The sequence below is a fragment of the Aquarana catesbeiana genome, linkage group LG02 (genome assembly GCF_042186555.1).
Source record: "Aquarana catesbeiana isolate 2022-GZ linkage group LG02, ASM4218655v1, whole genome shotgun sequence".
Taxonomy (NCBI): domain Eukaryota; kingdom Metazoa; phylum Chordata; class Amphibia; order Anura; family Ranidae; genus Aquarana; species Aquarana catesbeiana.
In genome coordinates this window covers 676,699,493-676,723,228 of record NC_133325.1, presented here as the reverse complement: position 1 = coordinate 676,723,228, position 23,736 = coordinate 676,699,493, and the positions used below count along the sequence as shown (strand labels likewise).

Genomic DNA, 23,736 nt, shown 5'->3' with positions numbered 1-23,736 from the left:
GTCATTATGGGGTATTGTTTGTAGAATTTTTAGGAGCATAATGAATTTAATTCATTTTGGAATAAGGCTGTAACATAACAAAATGTGGAAAAACTGAAGAGCTGTGAATACTTTCCAGATGCAATGTAGGTATTTATTTATTTATTTTATTTATTTCAGGTACTTATATAGCGCCGTCAATTTACGCAGCGCTTTACATATACATTGTACATTCACATCAGTCCCTACCCTCAAGGAGCTTACAATCTAAGATCCCTAACTCACATTCATACATACTAGGGACAATTTAGACAGGATCCAATTAACCTACCAGCATGTCTTTGGAGTGTGGGAGGAAACCGGAGTACCCGGAGGAAACCCACGCAGGCACAGGAAGAACATGCAAACTCCAGGCAGGTAGTGTCGTGGCTGGGATTCGAACCAGCGTATTATTTTCTATTTTGTTATTTGACACACGCAGCTCTCCTAATCTCAACAATTAGATTATACTACCACCTGCAGAAGTAGGTCACTAGGTGCAAAAACAAAAGCTCAGCTTAGGGGTGGCCAAACCACCTGACTTCCAATTTTTTGCCCAGTGTCAAGGAGTTAGAACCTATTTTTCCCTCCTGAGATTTAGTGGCCTGTTTAATGTTTTTTTTCCCCTGAAAGTTATTTGAACCTTTACTGTTTGTTTATTGATGCAGAATAAAGTATGTTGCCCATGTTTTGGAATGCTTTTTCCTCCTTTTACTTCTTTAGTAACTAAGCTCTCCAGGAAATAAGGGGTTTGGCTATCAGCACGGCTGCACTTAGGCTAAGCTTTTGTTTTATACCTTCTTGCTACTGCAGGTGGCAGTATAACCCAGTTGTTAGAATTAAGATAGAGGTGTCCGTCAACAAACTTGGTGCAAAGTATTTTTCAATGAGTTAAAAAAAAAAAAATTCAGTACAGGTTTTCAGGCTATCTAGCCCTTTCTTCTAAGGACCAAGAAGTTAATCTAGGTCTGATTTATTTTTAAATAATTATGTCATAGTTAAGTAATTGTTCCAGGCTGAGCCCTGTATTGTCATAAGGATGAAGATGACAGCTCCAAAGTTGCAAAGCAGATCCCATATTCCTTCAATGCCAGATTCCCTATACGCAATAGGACCCATACAGAATACATACATCGGTTTTAAGTAGAAAACCTATTTATTTTTCAGGAAACTGGTCTTCTGGAGTGGAGGCATTCATAAAGCTTCATTGTCTGTATGAAAAAATTCAGGAGGGTCAATGGTTGAACACGAGTCTTCCGCCACAAAAAGCCTGGCTGGTTGTAGGAAGCAGGCCAGAAGTGTACAAGACCCTACAAGGACCTACCTTTGTTTTTAAAGGTGAGAATGTAAAACATAATGTAAAAAAACACCTGTTTCTACACATCATGACATATTAACCTTTTTGGTAATAGGACTGTATTTTTCAGTAGAAAAAAAAAAACATTTTATTTTATTTCGCATCTACTACTTCTAGCTGGCAGGTGGCAATCTCAAAGCGCGGACGTTTTTTCCAGCTCAGTCCTCAGCTGTGCTGTTAAGGAGGAATTATCTCAGGTGTGTTTGCATACAAGTCTGAACCCACCTGAGCTAACCTCCAAGGAGCTGTCAAAGTGGACAGCCAATAATAAGCGGTGGAGGCATTCCCCGTCATACAGCTGCATGTCTACCCACCCCTTGTATATGATTGTACTATTCTATTGGCAACCTTTGCAAACAAATACCGAAAGCCCAATTTAACAGAAATAGATATTCCGTGAAATAGACATATTATTGACAACCCACATTTTTAGGGCTCATGTACACGGATGGTAGGAGGCACAAATGAGTTCTAGCACAAAAATCTGATAAGTTTTCCACAACCGGGGAGCCGAATGTTGGCCATAGAAGTGAATGGCTGCACATGCTTATACTCTGACTGGTTGTCTCTGCACCCGGGTGCTGCGAGGTGCACTTGGGCCCCCATCTCTATTTCCCTCTGTCCCTTGGGTATGTGGGAGATTGGGTGGACACCCTCATGATGCGCATCAGTGCCACGTCTCACACATGGCGTCAAATCAGTGGCTATTCCATGAGAGAGACTGTTTGGCGCCAATCACTGGGTGGCGGCTGCTGCTTAGGCCATGACTTCTCCCCTCATTAGCCACGCCAACGTGACGTTGGAAGGGACCTGGGGCAGTGCCTTTGGTATATATATCACCCCCAGTTGGAATAGACAGTCTCTTTTCTCCTCTGAGGACATTGCACACCACACCCGGATTATGTTGCTAACATTTGGGATGACCAGGTGATTAGTCTGGGAGTCTCTCTTTTTTTACATGGGTTCCTTTAGTACTTATCTTCCCTTACTCTATCAGTCCTCTGTTGGAGATGTAGCTGCCTGATCTTTAGGCAGGGTTGCTATTAAATTTAGTTGCCAGGTGATAGTTGCCTTGGCCAATTGTTAGGAGGTCAATTGATTCCTCTCTAAGTCTGAATTTGTTGCACCCTTTCGCTTTTGTCACTAGGTTGCACTGTGCTAGTGACATCAGATAAAAAAGGGGCTTTGCAAGCTCAGACCTGAATGGATGGGTGTCTCAGATGGGCAGGGTTTTCTTTGGCCTTCTGGGAGAGCCTATTTATTGGAGTGAAGTCAGGTGATCGGGGTTCTGTGCCACCTGGAAGGCTGTCTGGGTGGACATGTGTTATGCTGCCCAGCAAGGCTGGAAGCCTGAGGCCTATCCCGGGGACACCTGGCTGCTAGGCTGCCTGAGGGCCTATCCAGGAGCGGAAGAGCAGCGTAGGGTTGGGACTGCTGGCTAGTACAACCCCTGGCAAAAATTATGGAATCACCAGTCCCTGAGGATGTTCCTTCAGTTGTTTATTGTTGTAGAAAAAAAGCAGATCACAGACATGGCCAAAAACTAAAGTCATTTCAAATCGCAACTTTCTGGCTTTAAGAAACACTAAAAGAAATCAAGAAAAAGAATTGTGGTGGCCAGTAACAGTTAGATTTATAGAACAAGCACAGGGAATAAATTATGGAATCACTCAATTCTGAGGAAAAAATTATGGAATCGCCCTGTAAATTTTCATTACAAACACTAACACCTGCATCAGATTAAATCTGCTTGTTAATATGTAGGTAAAGAGGGTAAATCATCACGCAGTGTTGCACAAGATGTTGGTTGTTCACAGTCGGCTGTGTCTAAAACATGGACCAAATACAAACAACATGGAAAGGTGGTTAAAGGCAAGCATACTGGTAGACCAAGGAAGACATCAAAGCGTCAAGACAGAAAACTTAAAGCAATATGCCTTGAAAACAGAAAATGTACAACAAAACAAATGAGGAACAAATGGGAGGAAACTGGAGTCAACATCTGTGACTGAACTGTAAGAAACCGCCTAAAGGAAATGGGATTTACATACAGAAAAGCTAAAAGAAAGCCATCTCTAACACCTAAACACAAAAAAAACAAGATTACAATGGGCTAAGGAAAGGCAATCGAGGACTATGGATGATTGGATGAAAGTCATATTCAGTGATGAATCTCGAATCTGCATTGGGCAAGGTGATGATGCTGGAACTTTTGTTTGCCGTTCCAATGAGATTTATGCAGACGACTGTCTGAAGAAAACATGCAAATTTCCACAGCCAATTATGATATGGGGCTGCATGTCAGGTAAAGGCACTGGGGAGATGGCTGTCATTCAATCTTCAATAAATGCACAGGTTTACATTGACATTTTGGACACTTTTCTTATCCCATCTATTGAAAGGATGTTTGGGGATGATGAAATCATTTATCAAGATGATAATGCATCTTGCCATAGAGCAAAAACTGTGAAAAAATTCCTTGAAGAAAGACACATAAGGTCAATGTCATGGCCTGCAAACAGTCCGGATCTCAATCCAATTGAAAGCTGTGGTGGAAGTTAAAGAAAATGGTCCATGACAAGGCTCCAACCTGAAAAGATGATTTGGCAACAGCAATCAGAGAAGGCTGGAGCCAGATTGATGAAGAGTACTGTTTATCACTCATTAAGTCAATGCCTCAGAGACTGCAAGCAGTTATAAAAGCCAGAGGTGGTGCAACAAAGTACTAGTGATGTGTTGGAGTGTTATTTTGTTTGTTTGTTTTTCATGATTCCATAATTTTTTCCTCAGAATTGAGTGATTCCATAATTTTACCCCCTGTGCTTGTTCTATAAATCTAACTGTTACTGGCCACCACAATTCTTTTTCTTGATTTCTTTTAGTGTTTCTTAAAGCCAGAAAGTTGCCATTTGAAATGCCTTTAGTTTTTGGCCATGTCTGTGATCTGCTTTTTTTCTACAACAATAAACAACTGAAGGAACATCCTCAGGGACTGGTGATTCCATAATTTTTGCCAGGGGTTGTAGTCCCACCAGAAGTAGCGGTTCAGCCACACGGGGAGCCAGCTGTGGTTGGAGGTAGAAGGGGAAGCTGTCGCCACTAAGGGACCATCCACCTTGTTACCGGAGACCACTGTGAGTAAGCTGAAGCCAGTACCAGAGCAGTCTTCTCACCAGCCAGGGACGGTAAAGAAGTGCGAAAGCATCAGCAAGTGCCAAGCCAGGAACCCAGAGTATCTGTGAGCTCCGAGCCAGGGACCCAGCAGGGAAGCGGGGGTGACGCTTGAGGAAGATACTGAGTGCTAGAAAAGGAAGAGCTCAGGGGATCTGAAGTCTAGTAAAAGACTGAGAGTTCATTGAGTGAAAACTCAGTGAGCGACTGTGGAGTAAGCAGAGAACTGTTTGTGTTTTCAATAGTTGAAAACAGCTACTGTTAGTAACTTGTACAAGATTGTTGCCATAGGTTGTTGCCATACTTTCAACGTTCCATTTCAACCACATGATTTTTGTAGTATTGCCATCGTTAATATTAAACTGCGTTGCTCAAAGAACCCTTTAACCTAGCCTCTTTACAAAAAACAGTAATAAAATATAAGTATTACGTCCAGCTTCCTCCCCCAATCAACACACCAGTTCCAACACCACACTCAATACTTTCCTCCTTCAACCTTGTTACCACTGAGGAAGTTGCCAAACTTCTTTCCATGGACCACCTGTCTCCTGGACCCTGTCCCCTTACAATTACTGCAGCCACCTTCCTGCTCTATCCTAAACTCTCTAACCCACATCTTCAACCTCTCCCTCTCCTCTGGGACTTCTCCCTCCCCGCTCAAACATGCACTGGTTACCCCCATGCTTAAAAAACCCTCAGTGGACCCCACCTGTTTGAACAACTTAAAGCAGAGTTCCGCCTTTTTTTTTTTTTTTTTTAGAGTCAGCAGCTACAAATACTGCAGCTGCTGACTTTTAAAATAAGCGCACTTACCTGTCCAGGGCGCCCGCGATCTCAGCACCCGAAGCAGATCTATCCCTTGGCTGTCGAGTGCTGCCGCCGCCATCCTCGGTAAGGGAATCAGTAAGCCTTGCGGCTTCACTTCCTGGTTCCCTACTGCGCATGTGCGACTCGCGCTGCCGCTATCCCACTGGTCCCTGCTGTGTTCTGGGACCTGTGTGTATCCCAGAAGACAGCGGGGGGGGGTGAAGTGGCGTTGATACCCGCTGGTGGCTCGGGTATCTATGCCCGGAAGTGGGACCAAAATATCTGTATTAGACAGGTATCTGCTCTCCCCTCCCCCCTGAAAGGTGCCAAATGTGACACCGGAGGGGAGGAGGAAACGGAAAAGCGGAAGTTCCATTTTTGGGTGGAACTTCACTTTAAGACCCATCTCCCCACTCCCATTTGCCTCCAAGCTCTTGAACGCCTTGTCTACATCCGCATTAGTTGCTACCTCACTGACAACATCCTTTTCCATTTCCTACAGTCAAGCTTCTGCCCACAACATTTCACTAATACTGCCCTACTAAAACTCACCAATTTCCTACTAACTGCTAAAACCAATGGCCAGTACTCCATACTCATTCTCTTGGACCTTTCTGCTGCCTTTGACACAGTTGACCACCCACTCCTCCTCAATCTCCACTCCCTTGGTCTCCATGACTCTGCTCTTTCCTGGTTCTTCTCCCACCTATCTCAGCACACTTTCAGTGTCAAATAAAACACCATCCCTCTACTCTTCTTCCTCTTTGTTTTGAGGTACTCCAAGGCTCTGTCTCTCTATACCTCTTTCCTGGGCAGGTTTATAACCTCCCATGACTTCCAAAACCACTTTTATGCTGACGACACCAATATCTATCTCTCGACTCCTCAACTCACCCCCTCAATCTCCTCATGTATCACAAACTTACTCACATATCAGTATGGATGTCACACCACTTCCTCAAACTCAGTCTTTCTAGAACTGAGCTTGTAATCTTTCCCAATCCCCTCCTCATGACTTTACCATTGAGATCAGCGGCACAACCATTGGTCCCTCTACACACGGTAGGATGCTGGTTGTAATCCGAGACTCTAACCTCTCCTTCAGCCCCTACATTCAATCACTAGCTAAATCTTGCCGCCTTAACCTCCACAACATTTCCAGAATTCGCCCCTTCCTGACTAACAACACCACAAAACAACTTATTCACGCCTTGACTACTGCAACTCCCTCCTCACTGGTCTACCTTTACACAGGTTACCCCCCCCCTTCAGTCTATTATGAATGCTGCTGCTAGACTAATACACCTTGCTAACCAATCCATGACTGCTGTCCCTCTCTGCCAAACTCTTCACTGGCTTCCTCTATCCCATTGTATAAAATGCAAAATACTAGACACAACATACAAGGCCATCCACAACATCTCCCCCCAGTTACATCACCAACCTTATCTGCAGATAGCGCCCAAATCATCCTCTCTGCTCCTTTTAAGACCTCCTACTCTCTAGCTCCTTTGTCCCCTCTTCCCATGCTCACCTCTAAGACTTTTTCAGAGCTTCACCCATCCTCTGGAACTCCCTGCCCCAGTATGTCCAGTCAGCTACTACCCTGTCCCCCTTTAGGTGATCCTTGAAAACTCACTTATTCAGGGAAACCTACCCCACCTAAGAACTGTACCCGAGTCACCTCCATCAGATCATCCCCTGCAGCCATTACCTTTGTAGCACCTCCCCCTGCCTTTAGATATTCCTTCTAATATTATAACTGTATTGTAATCATACTGTACCCCTTTATATTGTTAAGCGCTGTGTAAACAGTTGGCATTATATAAATCCTGTATAATAATAATAATAATAAAAAAATACAGATGTAGCACCCTGGAGTTTAGGCAGGGTTGCTCCTCACAAATTTACTTGCCAGGAGTAGTTACCCTGGTTGATTGATAGAGATCTATTGATTTCTGTTTCGCCTTGTTGCACTTTTCTCTTCTACCACTAGGTGGCCGGGTACTTGGTGGTACTAGATATAAGAAGGGCAATGCAAGGTCAGGTTATGGGTATATGGGATATCTAAGCCAAAGGGCAGGGGTTTTCTTGAATCCCTTGCCTTGCTGGGAGAGCCTATATATTCGGGTGGAGTCAGGTGATCTATGTTCTGTGCCACCTAGACAGCTGTCTGGATGGACGTGTGTACTGCCCGGGCTGCTATGCCGGAGATTGGGTCTATCCCGGGCATATCTGGCTGCTAGACTGTCTGAGGGCCTATCCAGAAGCAAGAGAGCAGGGTTGGTTCTGCGACTTGCAGTCCAACCAGAAGTGACGGTTCTGCCAGCCGGAGAACCTGTCCTGGTCGGGGGTAGAGGGGAAGCTGTCGTCAGTAAGGGACTATCCGCCTTATTACCAGGAACCACAGTGAGTAACTGAAGCAAGTACCGGAGCAGCATTCTCACCAACCGGGGCCAGTGGAGAATCGGGAAACTTCAGTGGGTATCAAGCCAGGGACCCAGCCAGCGGAGGAGACGATTGCAGAGCAGCCTTGTGTGTCAAGCCAGGGACCGAGCAGGCCAGCGGGGGTGAAGCTTGAGAGTTATCTAGAGTGCTAAGCTAGGGACCCAGCAGAGAAGCAGGGGTGACGCTTGAGGAAGATGCCACCGTGAAGATTGGAGGAGCTCAAGGGATTCAGTGGCAGTGAATTATCTAGTCTAGCAAGAGACTGGGAGCTCAGTGGGCTGAAGAACTACAAGGAGCAATTGTAGTGAAAATGAAAGAACTGTTATGCTTTGTTTTAGGAACTGTTAAAGACTGTTCCCATAGGAGACAGCATTCCTGTACGTGAAGATGTGGCGCCTTGCTGGATGCCTTTACCGGCATGACTGTCCTCCTATCGAAGTCTCGGAGTCTGCCAATTAATCTTGCAACTACGTAAGGGTGTCCTGGTCCTAACCTTCTCTCCCCCAAAAAGTTTGTTAAGACAAATAAACTTTCTTTTGCATTCAAGAAGTGTCTGGTGCCCAATAACTTTAACTACTCTGCACTTAATATGCCTCACAACCCACCACATACAGAAGGATATCAGCTGTCCCTGACTCTGTAGGTTCTCATTAGATTAAAGGACGTTGCTGCACGAATATGAAAGCAAAATAATAGGTAAAGAGGAGATGTGTGATATTGTCTATTACTGGAAGTTAAAACATTGCAATACATATTAATACCACTAGATGTCACTATGACACCATGTATACACAGTGTATTTGACTGTTTTCATTGTTTGGTTTGTGCTTAAAGAGGAGTTCCAGCCATTTCATTGCTTAATAAAAGTCGGCAACTACAAATAGTGTAGCTGCTGACTTTTAATAAACACAGACTCACCTTTCCCACGATCCAGTGGTGCGGCCGCCCAAAGCCTCCGTTCTCTTCCCCACCTCTCTCTGGCTCTAGTGTGGGCACCCGCCTGTGACAGCTTGCGGCTTCATAACCAGGTACACACTGCGAATGCACGAGTCACGCTGTGCGTCCTGAATGGCCGGCACCCGTGACATGTCCCAGAAGATTGCAGGGAGGGCAGGGGAGAGGAGAACTTCTGCTCGAGTCGCTTAGGCGGCCGGAGTGGAAGTGGGAGCTGGGTACCTATAAAACTAGGTACCCACTCCCACACCAAAAAAAATGGCATGCCACTTTTGGGTGGAACTCCGCTTTAATAAGATAAGAAAGAAAAGAAATAGGTAAATGTTGAATATTTCTCAGTCAATTTTGATGTCTTTTAAATAATTCAAAAGCTTTAGATATGGATCAGTGGTCGTGCGTCCATAAGAGCACACGGGCGCCGCCCCCTCTCTCCTGCCACCCCCTCTAGCACCAATAGATAGATTCATGCATTGCATTAATCTATGGCCGCCGCTGCCACCCCCTGTTCAGGCACCCAGCCCCATTTCGGGCGCCGGTGCCTGAATTACAGCGGTGGGGGGTGTTTTTGAAGTACCTGATTAGAGCCATAGACTCTAATAGGTGTCAGACCACCTCTCCGCTAATCAAGTGCTCAGATCTGTTACCCGTCACCTGATTGGCTGAAACCACAGGCGATGTGATTGGGAGCCTATCAGGCGTCCAATCATAGCAAAGGACGGGAAGAGAGGATGGGAAAAGACATTGAGGAGCATCGAGGAGCTGTCCCACCGAGACTGGGTAAGTGCAGACTGTGGGCGGGGGGCACACTGGCAGCATTTGATATGGCACACTGGCAGCATTTCATATGGCACAGTGGGAGCATTTGATGGGACACAGTGGCAGCATTTGATGGCACAGTGGGAGCATTTGATATGGCACAGTGGGAGCATTTGATATGGCATAGTGGCAGCATTTGATGGCACAGTGGGAGCGTTTGATATGGCATAGTGGCAGCATTTGATGGCACAGTGGTAGCAATTGATGGGCACAGTGGCTGCGTTTGATGGGCACAGTGGCTGCATTTGATATGCCACATTGGGAGCATTTGATGGGGCACAGTGGGAGTATTTGATTGGGCACAGTGGCAGCATTTGATGGCACAGTGGGAGCATTTGATATTGCACAGTGGCAGCATTTGATGGACACAGTGGCTGTGTTTGATGGCACAGTAGCGGCAATTGATGGGCACAGTGGCTGCGTTTGATGGCACAGTGGCGGCAATTGATGGGCACAGTGGCTGCGTTTGATGGGCACAGTGGCTGCGTTTGATGGGCACAGTGGCTGCTTTTGATGGGCACAGTGGCTGCATTTGATGGCACAGTGGCAGCAATTGATGGGCACAGTGGCTGCGTTTGATGGCACAGTGGCTGTGTTTGATGGCACAGTGGCGGCAATTGATGGGCACAGTGGTTGCATTTGATGGCACAGTGGCGGCAATTGATGGGCACAGTGGCTGCGTTTGGCACAGTGGCTGCGTTTGATGGGCACAGTGGCTGCATTTGATGGCACAGTGGCGGCAATTGATGGGCACAGTGGCTGCGTTTGATGGCACATTGGCTGCGTTTGATGGGCACAGTGGCTGCGTTTGATGGGCACAGTGGCTGCGTTTCATGGCACAGTGGCTGCATTTGATGGGCACAGTGGCTGCGTTTCATGGCACAGTGGCTGCATTTGATGGCATAGTGGCAGCAATTGATGGGCACAGTGGCTGTGACTGATGGTACAGTGAGGCTGCAATTGATGGGGTTTTTTTCAGAATTCTTCAGTTTGTTTGCGCCCCCCCCCCAAAAATTTTGAGCACCAGCCGCCACTGATATGGATCCTCCCATAGTCTTTTTTCTTTATCGGCTCTCTAAAACCAGTTTTTTTACTTCTCTGCTAAAGACAATAATCTATAAAATAAATCCATGAAAAAGATGTTAAACTACAACTTTTTCCAGATCAGGTTAGTAAGCAAAATGCATTAGTTGCATCCCTGAAAAACATTTATATGTTTCAATGTCAAAAATTAATAGGTCATCAACACAAAGGTCAGCCACAGGACTCACAGGCTGCCAATAAGCAGGAGAGGATTAATTTGGTTCTCCCAGCGGTCACATCATCAGAGATTGTCCCTCTGGCTCCTGATCACAAACCCTGACCAATGTAGGCAGTAAACACGCTCTCAGCACAGTACCTCAGACCACACTGGACATCTTTGTGCGATGGCTGGGTTATAGTGATTGTAAAGTCTCAGGTTTTTTAGTAAAAAAAATAACAATCATATTTACCTGCTTTGTGCAGTGGATTTGCACAGAGCAGCCCAGATTCTCCTCTTCTATGTATCTTAATGTATAGAATGCATTAAGATACAGTGCCTTGAAATACCCCTTGAAATTTTCCACATTTTGTCACGTTACAACCAAAAACATAAATGTATTTTATTGGGATTTTATGAGATAGACCAACACAAAGTGGCACATAATTGTGAAGTGGAAGGAAAATTATAAATGGTTTACAAATTTTTTTACAAATAAATCTGTGAAAAGTGTGGCGCTCATTTGTATTCAGCCCCCCTGAGTCAATACTTTGTAGAACCACCTTTCGCTGCAATTAAAGCTGCTAGTCTTTTTGGGGATATCTCTACCAGCTTTGCACATCTAGAGAGTGACATTTTTGCCCATTCATCTTTGCAAAATAGCTCAAACTCTGTCAGATTGGATGGAGAGCGTCTGGGAACAGCAATTTTCAAGTCTTGCCACAGATTCTCAATTGGATTTAGGTCTGGACTTTGACTGGGCCATTCTAACACACGTATATGCTTTCATCTAGACCATTCCATTGTAGCTCTGGCTGTATGTTTAGGGTAGTTGTCCTGTTGGAAGGTGTTCTCCGTCCCAGCCTCTAGTCTTTAGTAGACTCTAATGCCCCGTACACACGGTCGGATTTTCCGACAGAAAATGTGCGATCGGAGCGTGTTGTCGGAAATTCCGACCGTGTGTGGGCTCCATAGGACATTTTCCATCGGATTTTCCGACACACAAAGTTTGAGAGCAGGCTATAAAATTTTCCGACAACAAAAATCCGATGGCGTCAATTCCGACTGCGTGTGGCCAATTCCGACGCACAAAGTGCCACGCATGCTCAGAAGAAATTCTGAGACGGAACAGCTCGGTCTGGTAAAATTAGCGTTCGGAATGGATACAGCACTTTCGTCACGCTGCAATATTTTAAATTGTTTAATACAGCGCACTCTCTTCTTCTTTATAATGTGAGAAGAATGAAGTCGTTTTGCTGCTCATATTCACACAGACTTCTCACAAACTTCTTTCTTTATTATTTATTGTGATTCCCTCAATATATTTTGATTTGTCACATCTGACCAAATTTCTTTTTTGTTGTTTTATTTTTGTTTTGTATTCTTTTCAATGATTTTTTTTTTTTTTTTGTGTGTTTGTATTTTTTTCCAGGCTGATATATTTTTTAATTTTTTGGGGGTTTTACTCCATAATATTTTTGTGTGTGTTTTGTGTGTCAAGTTACCACAACACCATTATTATCTTGTATTATTTAATCTCAAGGAGGTTGCTTGGTGTTGGTGTCCCTTGTTAATTTCACATTCTATTTTTGAAATGTACCTGCCTCCTCACAAACAAACTGTCCTTTTTGAAGGAAAACACACATAGGAGAGTATAATTGAAACAAAAATTCCTTTATTAAGGGCTCAGAACCAAACAAAGAGGGAGGCAACGCTGGAGAAACAGCAGAAGTTGGCAAAGCCTTTGGCCCCCAGGGCACACATCAATTATTTTCCAGCAAAATTGGTGGCCTGAGGAGTCCATATCTAAGGGAGTGCAGTCTGGTCCAGAGGTCCCAGAGATCCTGAAAGCAGCAGATGACATCTGTGTCCCCAGGCTGTGGTCATACAAGAGCCTGCATCTTTTGTCACACCAGACTGAACCCAGGGCCATCGCTCTCTGGTCTTCCTTCCACGCTTCCTTCCACGCTGTGGCTGTGGTGGTGTAGTTGTGGCAGGAGGAGGAGGAGGATGGTGCAACTCAATCACGTCGGTATTGGGTGTGATTTTGCCACTCACCCCCTTAGTTAGGACTTTATAAAGAAGTTTCTCACACATGAGGCGTTGACCCTCCTGCATGCCCTTCAGTTTGGTGGCAGCCATGCAGGCAAAGGCATCTTCAGGAGTGGGTAAGGCTCTGAGGGATGCAGAAGCCTCCTGAATGAGCCTGAGTGCTGAATCCTGCACGTGACTCCCCTTCCTGGGTCTTTTGTTTGGAAGGCAGAGGGGAGGAACCTGCGATTCGGTCAGGCACCTACTGGTCCCAGGCTTCTCCTGGATGCCACTTAGCCCCGCCTCCTCCTGGCTGCCACTAACCCCCGCCTCCTCCTGGCTGCCACATTCCACAGCCTCCTCCTGTGTGCCACTTTCCAGAGCCTCGTCCTGTCTGAGGTCTTCCTGTGTGTGAAAAAGGGACATAGTTTTAGTTTTTTCTTCATCAATCACACACAATTTTCACCTCATGACTGTTGCAAATTGAATGTTAACAAATCTAACAGACTATCCTTCTGAGCCCAGCATTTTTAATTCTTGTCCCAATTATTTTTGCCCACTACTCTCTATTGATATGTAAAACACTTTATTAAATCAGCAATTAGTGATCAATAATACCATCTAGTAAACATCATTTATTTATTGACCAGAAATCTGTAGAACAATGCTATACCTGGCTCCATCTAGGCTCCTCCACTACTTCCTGGCTGGAAGTCCCAGGTTGGACATCTGAAGTCTCAGCTGGGGTGGAAGGAAGAGTGGAAGGAAGGGTTGAGAGGGATTCCCTGACTCCAGTCTGGTCTGACAGAAATTGCAGTCTCTCATAGTACCACAGCCTGGGGACATAAACATCATCTGCTGCAGTTCCGGGTCTCTGGGAATCCGTAACCTTCTTGCGCTCCCTAAGATAAGTGCTCCTCAGGCCACCAATTTTGGCTTTTAAATAGGGGATGTTTGCTGTGGGGACCACCGGCTTCACCAACTCCAGCAGTTTCTCCAGCGCTGTCTTCCTCTTTTGCTTATGATTATAATGTGGATGTTTCACCTACCACAGACAGGGCAGCTCCCTGTACTTGTCTATGAACAGGGGGAGGAAGTTGTGGTCATTGAAGCCATCCATTTTATCTGCAAGACACAACACGAGACAAACCCTAATGTCAGGCAAAACTCTTCTAATCTTGTTACAATATAGGCCTCAATCTAGAAGCAGTATAGGCCCAAGTTTAGATCTTACCTTCGTTATCATGATCGGCGCCTCCGATACTCCTTCCTCCGCTCACAGATCGTACGTACTACGCACGCGTGTTACGCTTTATACACACTGCGCATGCGTGTAACTCCGCCCGCCCCTGACGTTCTTTCTAGTCTATTCCCCGCCCCTTTTCGTTCGGCGCAGTGGGGGAAGAGCACATGGTGGAGACACAACAGGTGCGTGCTAATTACAGCAAGGAGGGGGAGGAAAGCCCGGAGCCTGAAACGTCTGGATCCAGAAGGAGAAGATTTAAGGCATCGAATATGTAGTTTGTTGGAGATGGTCGACATCCTGAAGAAGGCCGAGTATGACGGGAAGTATGGACCTTACCCCAACCCCAATGTCAGAAAGGCCAAGATCATGGCGAAAGTGGTCAAGAGTCTGCACCGGAATTTCGGGGTAGGACGATCGAAAGATCAGCTCAGGAAACAGTGGTCGGACCTCAAATTAAGAGAGCATGAGCAGTACCGAAAGATCCGGAGAGTGCTGCAAAAAAGTAAGTAGTTGTCCTGTGTTCCTATTCTTTATGTTTATTACGTTCGTGCTGCTCCATTTGCTTTTCTTAACTGTTATCCAGTTTCAAAAGGCAACTTTCATGTTCATGGGCACATTATTTGTTCGTATAAAACATTGTTCGTTCGGCCTAGAAAACACCATTGCTTTGGCCATATGCATTTGCCCACATTTTTTAGGGCCTACTTGTCTGAAATGAATTTGGTTGTGTAGATGTGTTTGTTACTAGAATGAAATGCAAACTAGGTTCTGTGTAAGGAGAGGACACTCAGCAGCTGGTTACACATCTGGACGCTGGAGCACTAGTGTGGGACACAAGAACACCCTTTTTATTAGGGGGCCCACACAGGTGCTCCAGTGTATACTATAGGGGTGTCTCCATCTGTGAAGCTTGTACAAAACAGGTAAAGTATTGAAGCTTGACAAAGGACACTAAAAATTCTACATCTTGGAACTCTGCCAAAATAGACAATTGTACCCCACTTCCAAGCAATGTTTCATATTTATAGTTCTGCCATCAAATATCTGTGTGCTAAGTATACCTATTTTTTTTTTACATAGGGGAGAAAAGACTCGGAGGACACCCCTCATCCGAGGAGACCACAAACCCCCCACCTCTGGAAGAAGGGCAAATCCACCCAAGACAAGCAGAGCAGGAGGAGGAAGACGTGGTGGAAATTGGCACCACAACAGGTGAGTGTCTGCGACCACAGGCTCAGGTAAGAGATGGATGCCGGCATATTTATAATACATGCTGTTTTTTGGTTTCTATCTTTTTAGGTGATCGTGATGTTGTGGATCCAGATCCTTTCACCTCGGAAAGTGCACAGATCCTGATCAGGGAGATCATGGGGTGTAATAGGGACTTGGAAAACATCAAGAAAAACATCAATGATGTTCTTCAAAAAATGGAGTTTAAAACCCCTCCAAATCACTTTGTTTTTTTGTGTGCTACAAATTTTTGACATTTTTTGACAAATTTGAGAAAAGCCAAATTTTGAAGAGGCACACAGTGTGTCAACATGTGCTATCTGCCATCACGGGAGATCAATGGACGCGTTTTGGAGGTGCAACCCCTTCCTCAATAATAAAGTAGCTGTGAGGAAGGGGTTACACCCCCCCAAACACGTCCCTTGATCTTCAAAATTTGGCTTTTCCTGGGGTGACTTCACCCCATCTGAACGCAATATCAAACACAGTTTGTAAATACTCATGTCTGATATTGCCTTCAAGTTCTACCAAAAGTGAACTTTGTAAGTTCAAGATTTGTGTCTTTCTTGTTGGTTTTAAACATGCCTGTTTTATCTTAAATGGACATTTCTACTTTTTCTAATGTGACCCCAAAAATTGTTATACAATAAACATGTTGGTTTGTTTTAAAAAAACCTTTTCTAAATGCACATGTGATTGTGCTGGTATTAAAAAGATTGTTAATCAAGAATGTGTGGATTATTGTCTCAACGCTACAACACTTTTGTGGTGCTCTAATTGGTGTTTTCTGTGACAATGGGTGTTATTTCCTAAGGGCAAAGTGCAGTTTCAGTGCAATTTCAAGTGCACTTGTAGTGCAAAGTGTCTTTGCCTTTAGTAAATAACACCCAACAGTGCTTTGTAAGGTTACACAATCACGCCATTTTCAGGACTCACCACATTTCTGTCAGGGTCAGCTAAAACAAACACAAGCAGTAAATGTCACCAAAGATTTGAGTAGTTTTTTGTTTTTTTTATTTGAAAAAGGTTTTAGACATTGTCTGGCATATTGATAGCCCCCCTACCCGCAAAGAATTCAAGGTATCTTAGCCGGACATCACGGGCACTCAGGGGGGACAAGCCAGGACGGCCACTTTCAAGCGCAGTCAGGGTTGGTTCATTTGGAATTCCAGCCTCAGGCCCAACTGAGTCAGCATAGTTGGCAGAATGTTGCCGTAAAAAGTTGTGTAGAACACAGCACGCCAGGATAATATGATTCAGTTTGTACTCCGCCATGTGTATGGGTGTAAGAAATAGGCGGGACCGGCTGGCCATGATTCCAAACGTGTTCTCCACCACTCTTCTGGCTCTGTCCAGCTGGTAGTTAAAAACCCTCTGGTCCGGGGTGAGGGTCCTCATCGGGAATGGCCGCATAAGATGGTCCCCCAGCGCAAATGCTTCATCCGCAACGAAGACGAATGGGAGTCCTTCCACATTGTCTTCTGAAGGTGGCAAGTCCAAGCTGCCATTCTGGAGACGCCTGTAGAACTCCGTCTGGGCGATGACTCCACCATCGGACATCCGGCCATTCTTCCCCAGGTCCACATACAGGTACTCATAAGTAGCCGACACCACCGCCAACATCACAATACTATTGAACGCCTTATAATTATAATAGTATGACCCCTAGTTGGGTGGTGGGACGATGTGGACGTGTTTCCCATCAATTGCCCCTCCGCAGTTAGGAAAGTCCCACTGCTGGGCAAAGTGGGAGGCCACAGTCTGCCATTCCTGTGGCGTGGAAGGAAACTGTGGAGTCAAACCAAAAAAATACAATTATTCATTTTGCACATAAACAGGGAAAGCAGATTAGACACAAACATTCTTGGCCAACATCAAGATAACATTTATTTGAGGGAGTTTTTAAAGACCAAAGTATAAGGTACACCTATCAGATTCCCCCACCCCCTCTCATGGGCCATTTCTAACATTATAGGGGGGGGGGGGCTCTTGGACAGGTAACCCTCTCCACTTCATTGAGAGATGAATGCCTAAATAATGGGTATTACTTTGAACAGTCCCTCCTTAGTTACACTATTGGCAGCCCACTGGACAGGTAAGAAGTGTCATAATACAAAGAGATAAATACACACTTTACACATTTGAGCACATTTGGACATTCTGCTATTACCTATCAAGATAATAATAGGATACAAAAACTTTAAACAGTACCATTTGAAAGTATACAGGCAGGCCCTTGCAATACATACTTTGGGGAATTCATCCATACATCTGACCACAAAAGAGATGGGTATAGTGTGTATGGGTTTGGCAAAGTCAGCAGATAGATGATTGAGGATAGATAGAGAATTGGTATCAGCTGACTTAGTAATTGGGGGGGGAGGGTTAAAAATGATTTGGGGACCCCCAAAAAAAAGCCTCGGGCACTCTGCCTGAATTTAAAGCACAAATCACATTTATAAACATTTTAGGGTGTATTTAGGGTAAAGCACTACTATGGAGCTGACAAAATACATTGTTAAGTGACTACATGAGGTGAATATAGGGGCAGGAGACCATGCTGGGGAGGTAAGTGAAGGCAAATATATATGAAGGAGAAAAAAATAATTACATAAAAATCCAGCATGCATGAGAACAAAGGGGACATTCACAGCATATTAAAAACATGGTAATTAGGGAATGAGGAAAGATATAAAATATATTATCAAACATTATATACAATAAAATGTGATGTTAAAGGATAAAAATCTTACCTTAATATACTCCTTCTGCAGGACCTGTATGATGGCAGAACAGGTCTCTGGGATAATGATCCCCAGAGCCTGGGGGGAGATGCCTGTCGAGAACTTGAGGTCCTGCAGGCTTCTCCCCGTCGCCAAGTACCGCAGGGTGGCGACGAGCCTCTGCTCCGGAGTGATGGCTTGCCTCATGCAGGTATCCTGCCTGCTAATATAAGGGGTCAGCAAAGCCAACAAACGGTGAAATACGGGGTCCGTCATCTGGAGAAAGTTCCTGAAATCATCAGGATTATTTTCACGGATCTCACGGAGCAAAGGCATATGACAGAACTGGTCACGCTGGAGCAACCAATTCTTGGTCCATGAACTCCTCCCCACCCTGTTCATGGACTGGACTTGTGTCAAGGTAAGGACCCCAACACCAAGCTCCCGCACAGCACGAACTCTACGAGGAGTAGGTATATGCAACATGGCTAGAAAACGGTCGGCTGCTCAGAACGAAGTAACAGAACGCACTGAAGAACAGCAAGGCCTGTGAAGAGCGACCTGAAAAACAGTAACGAACGAACAAGAACACAATGACAGAGTCACGCGTAGCTTGCTGCACGCACTGAAGAGCAGATACAAACCTACAAGCACAAACTGAACAGCAGAAAACGATCTGAAAACCACGAGTCTGAAAAAGCGGGAATCGTTCTCACCAAACTTTTACTAACACGAGATTAGCAAAAGGAGCCCAAAGGGTGCCGCGTTTGGTTCTGAACTGGCCTTTTCTAGTGTCGTCGTACGTGGTGTACGTCACCGCGTTCTTGGCGAGCGGAAATTCCGACAACTTTGTGCGACCGTGTGTACGCAAAACAAGTTTGAGCCAACATCCGTCGGAAAAAATCCATGGATTTTGTTGTCGGAATGTCCGATCAATGTCCGATCGTGTGTACGGGGCATAACAGTTTTTCTAAGATTGTTGTATATTTGGCTCCATCCATCTTCTCATCAACTCTGACCAGCTTCCCTGTCACTGCTGAAGAAAAGCATCCCCACAACATGATGCTGCCACCACCATGTTTCACGGTGGGGATGGTGTGTTCAGGATGATGTGCAGTGTTAGTTTTCCGCCACACGTAGCGTTTCGCTTTTAGGCCAAAGAGTTCAATTTTGGTCTCATCTGACCAGAGCACCTTCTTCCACATGTTTGCTGTGTCCCCCCACATGGCTTCTCGCAAACTGCAAATGGGACTTCTTATGGCTTTCTTTCAACAATGGCTTTCTTCTTGCCACTCTTCCATATAGGCCAGATTTGTGGAGTGCAAATGTGAACAGATTCTCCCACCTGAGCTGTGGATCTCTACAGCTCCTCCAGAGTTACCATCGGCCTCTTGGCTGCTTCTCTGCTGAATGCTCTCCTTGCTCGGCCTTTCAGTTTAGGTGGACGGCCATGGCAGTTGTGCCATACTCTTTCCATTTTCCGATGATGGATTGAACATTATTTCATGAGATGTTCAAAGCTTGGAATATTTTTTTATAACCTAACCATGCTTTAAACTTCTCCACAACTTTATCCCTGACCTGTCTGGTGTGTTCCTTGGCCTTCAAGATGCTGTTTGTTCACTGAGGTTCTCTAACAAACCTCTGGGGGCTTCACAGAACAGCTGTATTTATACTGAGATTAAATTACACACAGGTGAACTCTATTTACTAATTAGGTGACTTCTGAAGGCAATTGGTTCTACTAGATTTTAGTTAGGAGTATCAGAGTAAAGTTGGCTGAATACAAATGCACGCCACACTTTTCAGATATTTATTTGTAAAAAATGTTGAAAACTATTTATCATTTTCCTTCCGCTACACAATTATGTGCCACTTTGTGTTGGTCTATCACATAAAATCCCAATAAAATACATTTACGTTTTTGGTTGTAACATGACAAAATGTAGAAAATTTCAAGGGGTATAAACACTTTTTCAAGACACTAAAAAAAAAACCTTCTGCCTTTACAACCACTTTAAGGCCTACTTTTCTTGTCACAGCATACAAAAGATACAAAATGTATATGTTTGCCTTCTCTGACGAGGGACGTGCCCTATTTGAAAGCGATATGGTAGACTAGCCCAACCCTAATATAGCCACGATGGAAGTCAGTGGCCTGCTGACATTTTTCCACCGACCATTCCTGTTTGTACTGCAACCCGGGAGATGCACATTCATCACCCCCCCCCCCCTCCCTCCGTCCCCATTCACCTTCCCCACCCTCCCCCAGTCCCCCCCACCACTCCCTCTTCTTCCTCCCCTCTCTACACCCCCTCTCCCCTTCCCCCTAACCCCTCCTTCCTCCCCCACATTCTCAGGGGTCTTCTCGCCTTTTCTTTACTCATCTTCCTTTTTCTCTTCTCCCTCTATCCCTCTTGTATTCCCACTACAGATATATATCTTACTAATGTTTTAGAATATTTGAAAAGGTTGAGATGAGGACCATGAGACCATCTATTGCAACACATTAAAATCTGATGGAATTGACATTTAATGACTTAGAGGCAGAGGTTTACAACCATATTCCCTCACACCCTCCAAAGGGTTAACTTTACACGTTAAGAGTGGAAAGTTTGCTCGTCATGTCTCATTTACTTGTATCTAGAAACTCTGTCTATGACATGGTATGTTGTTTTACCTCACCCTTTGCCAATGTTCTTTTATGTAATTGAGGATGCTGTGTTTCGTGCTTTCATGTCTCTTTAAATAAAAGATTTGAAAAAAAAAAAAGATACAAAATTTAGAGTTGACACTAACTTTGGAAAGGTTCCTGTTACTTCCTGTTGTGTTTACAGGACAGGAAGTGAAAGGAAATCTACTCAATGGAATATAAATGGCAAAAAAATCCCATTAGGGCTGTTTACCATTCCTTACTCTGTCCAAAATAACTCAAAAAAAGGTTTTGGCTTTAGATGTAACATCTAGGCCCCATGTACACGGGACTCTGAGGCAAAGTCCTCTGAATGAATTTTTTTGACACCTTGAAACCTGCGTTTAAAACGCCCGTTCAGCTGCGTTTGTATGCCGCGTTTAGCCTCGTTTAACCGCGTTTGCGTCTAGAAGCGTTTATTGAGATTACCTCATTTAAGACCCTCCCCAAGCTCAAAAAACTTTGTAGTTAACTATTTCAGCCATTTTGACCAGAGTGAGTAGCAGCAGCAGAGAGAGCAGTTGTCTACTTGTATTTGCCTCTATTTCTGTGCTTTTTTTTTTGCAATGGATCCCATAATGAGCATATGTGAGGAAATGCTCCTGACATCTCTTGACGAGGCTAGAATGACATAGAAAATTGCGTGAGAGGTCCAGAGTCAGAGTTCGTCGCTATTGGACCCATCCTTTGATTGCGCAGCGAATGTCGGCAGGATATTTTGTAAACATGTACGTACAGCTGCGTACCTACCCCGACAAATTTTTTTAATTTCACACGCATGTCCATTGCCACATTGCATGCACCCAAGAACATCCTTGAGCGCCGGGTCCTCTGGACCTGGTGCATCACAGATCATGGTAAACGCCCACTAATCGTGGCCGTTTATCATGTAATCGCTCCGTCAAGTCATGACGCCGGTTCCTCTCTCCCTTCTGTGTACCGATCGGTACAGTGTGAGAGGAGAGGGGGAGGGATCGGATGGCAGCAGCGCTGTGGGCTGGATGTGTAGTGCCCACAGTGCTGCTCTGTGACAAATGCAGTCACATCCATGGATCCATCCATCCATGCTCAGCCATCCCTCTATGTTCAGCCATATTCTAATACCCTGCAATACTCTGCAATTACCCCGCAATACTCTGCAATACCCCGCAATACTCTGCAATACTGTGCAATACTCTGCAATACCCCGCAATACTCTTCAATACTCTGCAATACCCTGCAATACTCTGCAATACCCTGCAATACTCTGCCATACCCTGCAATACCCTGCCATACTCTGCCATACCCAGCCATACTCTGCCATACCCAGCCATACTCTGCCATACCCAACCATACTCTGCAATACTCAGCCATACTCTGCAATACCCAGCCATACTCTGCAATACTCTGTGATACCCAGCCATACTCTGCCATACCCAGCCATACCCAGTCATACTCGGCCTGCCATGCTCTGCCATGCTCAGCCATACTCGGCTGTACTCGGCCTCTGTATGTGGCCAGGCTGTAGAAGTCTCACAGATGTGGTATTGCCATACTCAGAAGGAGTAGGATAATCTATTTTGGGGTGTCATTTTTGGTATGTACATGCTATGTGTGAGAAATATTGCATAAATTTAACTTTGTGTTAAAAAAAAAAAATGCGTTTTAACCACTTCCCATCCACGTCATACGACTTCCTTGACTTTGTGCTGGGATATCTGAACGATGCCTGCAGCTACAGGCATCATTCGGATATCAGCTTTTTCAGCCGGCGATTCCCTACACCATAAGAATTATCATAGCGGCTGTTCCACTGCCTAATCGTTCTTATGGGAGGCGAGAGGGGACTCCCCCCCCTCCCGCCGCCCTCCGGTGCTTCTACCGACTCACCGCTACGATCGAAGCCAGGATCATTTTTTTTTAATTTCGGGCTTCCCAGCCTAGAGGTGAGATGTGGGGTCTTATTCACCCCATATCTCACTGTAAAGAGGACCTGTCATGCCATATTCCTATTACAAGGGATGTTTACATTCCTTGTAATAGGAATAAAAGTGATCAAAAAATTAATTTTTTTGGAAGAAAGCGTCAAACTAAAATAAATAAAGTAAAATGAACAATAAAAAAAAAAAAAATTTTTTAAAGTGCCCTTGTCCCCGTGTGCTAGCATGCAGAAGCAAACGCATACATAAGTTCCGCCAACATTTGAAAACGGTGTTCAAACCACACATATCGCTGCGATCGGTAGAACGAGAGCAATAATTTTGGCCGTAGACCTCCTCTGTAACTCAAAACATGTAACCAGTAAAAAATTTTAAAGCGTTGACTATGGGGATTTTTAAGTAGCGAAGTTTGGCGCCATTTCACGAGCGTGTGCAATTTTGAAGGGTGACATGTTGGGTATCTATTTACTCGACATAACTTCATCTTTCCCATTATGCAAAACACATTGGGCTAACATTACTGTTTTGTTTTCTTTAAAGCACAAAACAGTTTTTTTTTCCCAAAAAAAATGCGCTCGAAAAATTGCTGCGCAAATAGATAAAAAGTTGCAACAACCGCCATTGTATTCTCTAGGGTCTTTGCTAAAAAAACATATATAATGTTTTGGGGTTCTATGTAATTATCTAGCAAATAAATGATGATTTTTACATGTAGGAGAGAAATGTCAGAATTGGCCTGGGTGCTCCAGAACGCCTGAAGGTGCTCCCTGCATGTTGGGCCTCTGTATGTGGCCACGCTGTGTAAAAGTCTCACACATGTGGTATCGCCATACTCGGGAGTAATAGCAGAATGTGTTTTGGGGTGTAATTTGTGTTATGCATATGCTGTGTGTGAGAAATAACCTGCTAATATGACAATTTTGTGGAAAAAAAAATCTTGATTTTGCAAAGAATTGTGGGAAAAAATGACAGCTTCAAAAAACGCACCATGCATCTTTCTAAATACCTTGGAATGTCTTCTTTCCAAAAAGGGGTCATTTGGGAGGTATTTGTACTTTTTTGGCATGTTAGGGTCTCAAGAAAT

General features: G+C 44.6%; 1 protein-coding gene across 2 annotated transcripts in view; it reads left to right on the top strand.

Moving 5' to 3' along the window:
* LOC141129011 (tapasin-related protein-like) overlaps positions 1–23,736 on the top strand; it is an 87,414-nt gene that overhangs the window by 7,091 nt on the left and 56,587 nt on the right. For both annotated transcript variants that reach the window (XM_073616734.1, XM_073616735.1), the window contains exon 2: positions 1,186–1,356. In XM_073616734.1, coding sequence (XP_073472835.1) covers positions 1,186–1,356 — 171 coding nt within the window. The remainder of the gene's footprint in view (positions 1–1,185; positions 1,357–23,736) is intronic.